Here is an 8,708-nt window from a genome sequence, read left to right on the forward strand (position 1 = left end):
CAATGCTGCAACAGTGCCTGGTGTTGAGCAATATTGTATCAATTTCATACCACCCTCTACTGCATTAACCCATGAGCATAGCACCCATAGACACAAACTATCGTTGTCCCCAACCTGACCAGCTATATTTTGCCTTTGGAGGTCTCTCTTCCCACCATTCCCCGATCGAAGACAAAAGCAAAAATACCAAGAAACAATAATTTTTACCTTGTCATATCTACCATAAAAAGGCTAAGATCGTCAAAATGGCAAAACAAGAACCTTATATATATATATATATATATATATATATATATATATATATATATATATATATATATATATATATATATATATATATATATATAATCTCTTGCGAGCACATATGTCTAAATTATGGCAATTTTGTTGCATCAACCACACTAATTTATTAATGGAATCCATTATTACTTTGTCACTGTAACTGCTTCTATGTTCACATATAGTAGTCCTTGTACTGCAAAATACTAGGCAATGTGGCAGCCCACAAAGAGAAAGATAGCACGACTGCACTAAGTAATACAGTAGTCCCAATTACTGCTGATCAGTTTCTTCAACCACCTCTAGGTCGTCCATGCATGAAACTGTAATGGAGTGGACAACTTGACTCATGGTTGGCCTCATATCCCTTTCTTCTTCCACACACTGCAAAGCCATCATAACCAGAAGGTTCATTCTTTTTTTGTCATACATCTCACACAAACGCGGATCAACTATTTCTTCCACCCATTTCTCCCTCGTCCTCACCATTTCCTTGATCCATGGGATCAGCTGCATATATCTAGCTTCTCCATCTTCACCAACATGTTGGAATCCATTGGAACTGCGGCCAGTCAGCAGCTCTAACAGCAAAACGCCATAGCTGTATACATCAACCTTGGATGTTATGGGCAGGTTCATGATCCACTCAGGCGCCATGTATCCCCTTGTTCCTCTCACCCTCGAAAAACCAGATGTGTTATTCCCAGCTCTGTCAAAAAGTTTGGACAGTCCAAAATCAGCTACTTTTGGCTGGAAATCTTTATCCAAGAGCACATTCTGCGGCTTCACATCACAGTGTAAAACCCATTCCAGGCATTCCTCATGAAGATAAGCGAGGCCCTTTGCAGTACCAACTGCAATACTGACTCTGTGCTCCCAATTGAGCACAGCAGAATCACTGAACAAGTTCTTCTCCAAGGACCCATTTTCCAAGTATCCATAAACTAACAATCTGTGTTCCCTTTCTGCGCAGAATCCCAACATGGTCACCAAGTTCACATGATTTATTCTTCCAATGGTGCTCACCTCACTCCAGAATTGCCCCTCTCCCTGGTTCACACCCTCCAACCTCTTTACAGCAACAACTCTCTCGTCCTCCATTAACACTCCTTTATAAACCACTCCCGACCCTCCCCTTCCTATCTCATCCCTGAAATTTTTTGTAGCTATCTTCAACTCTCTGAAATTAAACCTCCTAAAGCCCATTTTCATGGCTAAATAACCGTGGTCCACACTGTACAGAAGATCGTACTTTCTCTTCCTGTGCAAATAAGCACAACCAAATCCCACACAGATTACTTCTACTACCCCGAAAGCAATGGCAAATCCAATTGGGTACTTCAAATAGTCTCCTTGTGCATTGCTAGTTGTGTAATGTACTGCAAATTCTAGGATGGAAGAATTAGATTTTGAACAATCTAGAGTACTGGATTGATGATCAGGAACAGTAAGCTGCCTGAGCCGGTTGTTCCCTGAAGGAACCTTGACATACATGTCGCCGGGGAACTGTGGGCCAGACTGGCCGCTGAAGAGAATGCTCTTCGCATAACATGCGCCATTTCCGTCGGCCCAATACCCAAAACCCCGGCAATTGCAGTCACTTCTGCAAATGTTCTGGCAAGCCTCAAGAGATATGCCTTTCGCATAACCTACTAAGTCGTAGCCATAGAAGTCTGTGTTCGGAAGCTTGATGAACTGCACCTGGGTCTTGTTGCAGACGATATTGAACTCCATCTTGCATCCTTGATTCCAGTCAGTCGGGTCGTTCATTTTGAATCCAGGAGGACAAATAAACGCAGAGCCCGTTTTCTCCGCAGAGACCGTGGACTCTGCATCTCTCCAATGCAACTGGCATCCATGAAACTTCCCACCTTTTTGTTTTGTTGTTGACGCTGTATAGCCTGAGAATTCCATCGTAGTCCATCGTTAATCTTCGTTTGATCCCCGGACCAACATCAGATGCGGCAAACTGCAACTTGTCGCTCGAGCTGAAACGGCCGAAGTCATCAAGAACTGCATACCTCGAACTATTATACCTGCATATGAAAGAGTGGTTCCAAGCAAGAAACGTTGTAATTCAATATAAACAGATATAGAAGTTCGAAGAACCATTGCTTCCTAAGAGAACTGATCAGCAGTACAATTGCGAGCTAGCATTTCGTGTGAGAAATATATATATATATATATATATATATATATATATATATATATATATATATATATATATATATATATATATATATATATATATATATATATATATATATAGTATAATAAAATATTGGCATATAGCCAAAAAAGAATATGTTAGTGTTTATCTTTGAGAAGCCCTCTAAATTCCTCTACTTTTAGAGTCCTTATATTGTAAGATCTGGGTGGAGTACAATAGGCCTTTTAACCGATGGATGTATTGCACATTGTTTGATCTAATATGATAGATGGTAATATGATAGATGGTTAAGAGACAAATCAACAGAAAAATTTGATGGGCATTTTTGGCCATTTAACACTAGCTTATACTTTTTTTCTTCTTGTTTTTCTCTTAACTATCTATCTACTTTAAATGGACGGTCATTGATAAATGATTAGACTATATATATATATATATATATATATATATATATATATATATATATATATATATATATATATATAGAGAGAGAGAGAGAGAGAGAGAGAAAGAGAGAGAGAGAAACACAAAGCGAGCATCGAAGCTGTTATTATTTCAAGTAGACTACAATGGCATTGATCTGTGTTGATAATTAACCAGAAAACAACACCAGAAAGTGTGTTTGATAGCTAAAGTTAGTGGACACGCTAGGTTCGTAATTGGGATTTTGAATTGATCTGTATTTGGCTTTGAAAGGGTTAACTGCTAAGAATGTGTTCAAATGAATTTAAAATCAACAAGATCTAGAAGAGGTGGAGATAGGAATTTTTACCAAATAAAATTTATCGATATTTTTGTCAGGCTTTATTCGTGTCACAGGCCGTAGAGTGTGTGGTTCAAAATAGAAGCCCATTTTAATCCAAAAAGAAAAGAAACTTTTTAAAATAAAATTATATTATATATATATGTGTGTGTGTGTTTGTGTGAAGAGAAGTAAACATTGATTTTGATTTCAGGCTTTATTGGTGTCACAGGCCGTAGAGTGTGTGGTTCAAAATAGAAGCCGATCCACTTTAGGCCAAAAAGAATGGAAACTTTTTAAAATAAATTTTTTAATATATATATATATATATATATATATATATATATATATATGAAGAGAACTAAACATTGATTTTGATTTCAGGCTTTATTCGTATCACAGGCCGTAGAGTGTGTGGTTCAAAGTAGAAGCCCATCCACTTTAATCCAAAAAGAAAAGAAACTTTTTACAATAAAATTTTATTTTATATATATATATGAAGAGAACTAAACATTGATTTTGATTTCAGGCTTTATTCGTGTCACAGGCCGTAGAGTGTGTGGTTCAAAACAGAAGCCCATCCACTTTAATCCAAAAATAAAAGAAACTTTTTAAAATATAAAATTTTATTATATATATATATATATGTAGAGAGAGAGAGAGAGAGAGAGAGAGAGAGAGAACTAAACATTGATTTTGATTTCTTTTAAGTTGTAATCTACCCATATAGTCGCTTGGCTGGTCTTCTTAATATATAGGCATGAGTGTTATTCCATGCATCCACACGTATACTCTTATCATCTTAGAACATAGGAGGAATTTGTGGGTTGATTTTTTTTCTAAATTAAGAAAACATAAAAAAGTTTGAGTTTTTTTTAAATTGTTTCTATTTTCAAGCTTTTCAAATTCATACCCTGATTTTCTTTAATAAAGACAAATCTATTTTAGAGGTGTATGGCAAGCAGAAAGCTTATACGTCCTTAATTTGATTTCAAGAAAAATTTTCCCGTACGTAGAAATTGAGGGTTGTGGGAGTGTATACAAAATTAACACAAACGAGACCATCTCTATGCTAATGCTAGAAAGCTTAACAATATTTATTTTTCAAATACGTATTTCAATCTGAATGACGTAGTAAAGGAACAGAAATGGAATTGTAAAAGTTTGGGTTCATATAGAAACTCACGGCTGAATCATATCAAATCTTAATTGTTATTGTATTGTATAAAAGTTTTGGGTTCATAAAAACTCGACATTCAAAAAAATCCAGAGACAATAAAATTAAAAAATAAATAAGACCCGGAAGATTTGTTTAAATGCTATGGAAATAAAGCAAAAAAAAAAAAGTTGATAATTAAGGTTATAAAGTAAGAAAAAATGGTAAGCACGTAGGTGACGACAGATTAAAATTATTAGAAATATTTAAATGAAAATATTTAAATCACCACGGAGAACTGTGTTATTTTTAATGAAAGGTGATTTGAATCGGCTAATTCAAGGAACTGGGTTTAACTTCAAAAAACTTGTGCAGAATTAATTTAATCGGCCTTTGGAGTAAAAATTAATTCGGAGCCTTGGTCCGAGCTAAGTTAACTTATCTATGCATTGAATGCCAACTAGGAAGTATATGTGGCAGCTTACACTCGTTCACAACTTTAACTATACAGACAATTAAATTATTGCAAGAAATATGAAAACATACTAATGATAAAACATTGAAAATTCGGTTTGTTATTTAGATTTTATTATTCAATACTATTAAACTTTTTAACCTTTACAAAGTCTTATTTATATGTCTGATATGTCTGATCTGCATAAGGTCTTTAATTTTGTCTTACAAAATTTAGCATCTATTTACGCTATTTGACTTACAGGAAACATTCGTATCGTTTGACAGTGAGGAGGCAAGATATATATATATACGCAGTAGTAAGTACGTATTTGATCTAGATGATTCACAAATGAACAGATTTAAAGTTGTTTTTGGGAAAAAGAAGTGTTAATTATTTCTTTAGCATGGCAGCAAGTACCATAATGGAATGAAGGGAAAACATTAGAAAAAAAGAAACCTTGTCCTTCCATTCTCAAACACGTTGTTGTCCGGACTCGGCCAGTAGATGCTGGACGTCTTGGGGCCGTCGTAGATGAAGCTGAAGACATTGTCATCATTGAAGTAGGCGCGGTAGTAGCCGGTGGTGTAGACGCCCTCTGCCTTCCTGGACGCCAGCCGCATGGACCTGGTTAACGGCTGCCCCGGCAACAAGGTGTCAGTCGGGTAGTCGAAGCTCTGCCACACCACTCCTCCCCCACCGTCCACCAACACCAGGTTCCCCGTCTCCCGCAACTCCGCCCGCACAGCAGCCGCGATGCTGCTGCTGCTGGTGGCCGTCCACACAACGCTGCCGTCTGCATCCAGCAGGGCGAGGTCTCCTCTTTTCCCGAAGGACAGGCGAGAGGCTCTGCTGTTTACCGGCCGGTCCCGGTTGGCCATCCAGACGACAACCGTCTGGTTGGGCGGCTCGGCGAACCAGATGCCAAAGGAGACGGCATTCTCGCCCACCGAGTAGAAACCTGCCTTGAATGTTCCTTTCTCCGAAACGAGGACGTCGAAGGGCCTCTCTACGTAGAAGGAGTCGCCTCGGTATAGCATGTTTGAAGGCCGCTGGGAAACGGCGGCGACGGAGCCCATCAGGGCTACCACCATAGCGAAGAGGAGAGCACGTCCCAGCGACCTGCTACCCATGAGGAGCAATGGAGTTGTCGCCCCCTTCGTCATGGATTCTGCGTTAGCCTCTGCAACACACAATATCTAAAATCTCTCTCTCACTCGGAGCCCCCGCGGACATTGACCGCTGCCGGGTCAGGTCATCGTCCTCTATTGACTGGACTGACCGGGTAAAATAATTATTGTGAGTCAAACATGTGCGTTGAGAATAACGGAAGCATGTCAAATGCTACCCTAAACCCCAAACCCCAAGGACAAAAGAAATGATTGATTGGTTAGTGTTCATTAGTTCTAACTAAAGGTAATTTTCTTTTTTTTTTCTTCTCAAGCCTCCATTAGGAGTGACATTTTATAAACATGTGTGAAGAATACCGTGTTCTTGTTTTAGGAAGCAGTGTAATTATATCCAACATTAGATTGTCGAAACTAGAAACAATATCTATTATTATATCATGTTCCCTAGAACAAAAACATAGTGCTCTTTAGACACAATCTTTTTATTATCAAACACCTATTTAGTGTCTGTGTCCTTTCTTAGATTTAGATCATTGAAATTAATTGACAAGTTTTGTTAGAGAAGTTAGCATGTGAAGAGAGAGAGAAGACAAAATGGAAATTAATTGACAGAAACTGATAGCCAAAACCGCCATCAAGCATTACAAAAAGCAGCAAAAAAAGAGAAGGTGCAAAAGCTAAAGAGAGGGAGAGAGAGAGAGAGCTCAGACCCAAATTTTGAGGTCGGAGGGGGCAAAAGGCCACCTTTTATGCATTTATATTGAGGCCCTTGGCTCATCTATGGCTCTCTGATCCAGGCAATCTAGTGGAGCAAACAATATTTGCCTTCCAAACAACTTTATTATGAAGCCCTGCTTACTTGCTCATGTACATATATAGGTTGGATGGGTACCCAAACGTGGTTTTTAAAAAACAAAAAGCAAAAAAAAAAAATCATTCGTATTACCAGTTGGGTTTGAATTTGATATGCAATTTCATAACCAAATTAATTGGTATAGTATCGGAGGAAGGTGTGGACTGATGTGGGCCATTGCCAGGCGAGCTCACAAAAAAATGTCTTATTAACAATAGCTAACTGCCTCCTCAATTTTTATTTGTTTATGTACACTTATACAAGTAAGGATGTCAATGTATCCTATTTGAGTCGGATATTTGACTCAACTGATCCGAAAAAATCGGATATGGAAAAAAACTTTAATATCTGATTAAAAAATCTGATCAGATTCAGATTAAGATATACATAAATATCCAATTTGATTCAGATACGGTTTCGGATTGGATTCATTTTTAGACAAATATCATGTATCTAATGTTATTACATTTTGAAAATTGACAAAATCCGGTTCAAAATTTGGAGTGGGATTGGGATTCAGATATAAACATAAAAATTGAATTTGAATTGTAAAATCTCATTTTGTATTCGGATTCGGATATGACATTTCTTTATTTCAATTTGAAACTGAATACGTAAATATCCGAAAAACGGATATGATTAAGGATATATTTGATCCGAATCTGATCCATTTGACATCCCTAAATACAAGTGCCCTTAAAGTTTAAAACATAAACCATTAGTGCTTTGTAGTTAGAAATTTCTAGCTCCGCCACTGATTTGATATACAATTGTGAAAAAGTAAAGATCAATACAAATACTGATCTTGTATATACGTGAACAAATGAAAAAGTGTCCAAATATGAACCTGGTCGCATGAACCTAATTAGCTGAATATATATGGTAAGAAGATCGATTCTACCTAAACATGAATTTTTTACGTCTCTACCGTTTCTCCAATATGCTGCACATATCATGTTTATTTTAAGGCAAACAAAATAACCCTGCTCTTGGAACAACATGACATCCGGCTGTTCGATTCAAATATCCTTTCTGATTATTTTTTACGCCCACAAAAATATTAGTTCATAGATTTGAAATTGTTTTCCAATCAAATAAATATTTGGTGTAGGATCGCCGTGTGGGTGCCTGATTTGTCAATGGATTTGTAAAAGGAGATCTGTATAATATGAACAATTTATGTATGTACATCGAGTCTTTCTATAGTGCTTCCAAAAAGGTTGAAATAAGCATTTCCATCAAAGAAAATGACTTCTCAAGGTTGCTAAATTATCTATGATGTCCCACAACAAAAGTTTTTGAATTGAAGATTTTTTATGTAAAGACTGTATTCCCATAAACATGAAATGCTTATCTCTTAAAGGATGTTTAGGAGCCTGCCTGCATCATGTCAAGAGATAAATTATAGATCTAGACTCTAGTTTCAAATCCAAATCCAACATCTACAGCTGATCAGATTAGACCTCTGATCCTAATCATAAATCCAAAATCTAAATCCAACATCTAAGGCCAATCAAGTTAGACCTCTGATTTGAAAGGTAGATACAAAATGCAAATCCAACTTCTAAATAGGTTGTATTAGACATATGATCTAGCCCGAGATCTAAAACTCAAATATAACATCTAAACTAGATCAAATTAAACCACTCATCAAGACCTCGGGTTTAATGTCCAAAATTTAATATATAAATTGGACCAGATTAGACCTCTGATCTAAATCCCTTGTTTAAAATCCAAATCGAACATCTAAAGCTGGTCAAATTAGGTCTTTGATCCAATCACAAGTGCAAACCCAAATCCAACATGTAAACTAGATCGTATCAGAGCTTTGATCCAAATTTGAGATTTGAAATTTGATTTAAACACCCTATCCAGGTCAGATAAGACCTACAATCCAACCCACTTGATCTATGGCCATATTTAA

At 36.9% G+C, this 8,708-nt stretch overlaps 1 protein-coding gene across 1 annotated transcript; it reads right to left on the minus strand.

The window, feature by feature from the left end:
* Positions 1-552: 552 nt before the first annotated feature.
* LOC116267007 (putative receptor protein kinase ZmPK1) lies at positions 553-5,967 on the minus strand. The gene is made up of 3 exons (XM_031648551.1): positions 5,261-5,967; positions 2,230-2,315; positions 553-2,180 (listed from the first exon to the last, which is right to left on the minus strand). Exons 1-3 carry the CDS (start codon positions 5,965-5,967, stop codon positions 553-555), a joined length of 2,421 nt encoding a protein of 806 aa, XP_031504411.1.
* Positions 5,968-8,708: the final 2,741 nt, after the last annotated feature.

This window comes from Nymphaea colorata, chromosome 13 (assembly GCF_008831285.2).
Source record: "Nymphaea colorata isolate Beijing-Zhang1983 chromosome 13, ASM883128v2, whole genome shotgun sequence".
Taxonomy (NCBI): Eukaryota; Viridiplantae; Streptophyta; class Magnoliopsida; order Nymphaeales; family Nymphaeaceae; genus Nymphaea; species Nymphaea colorata.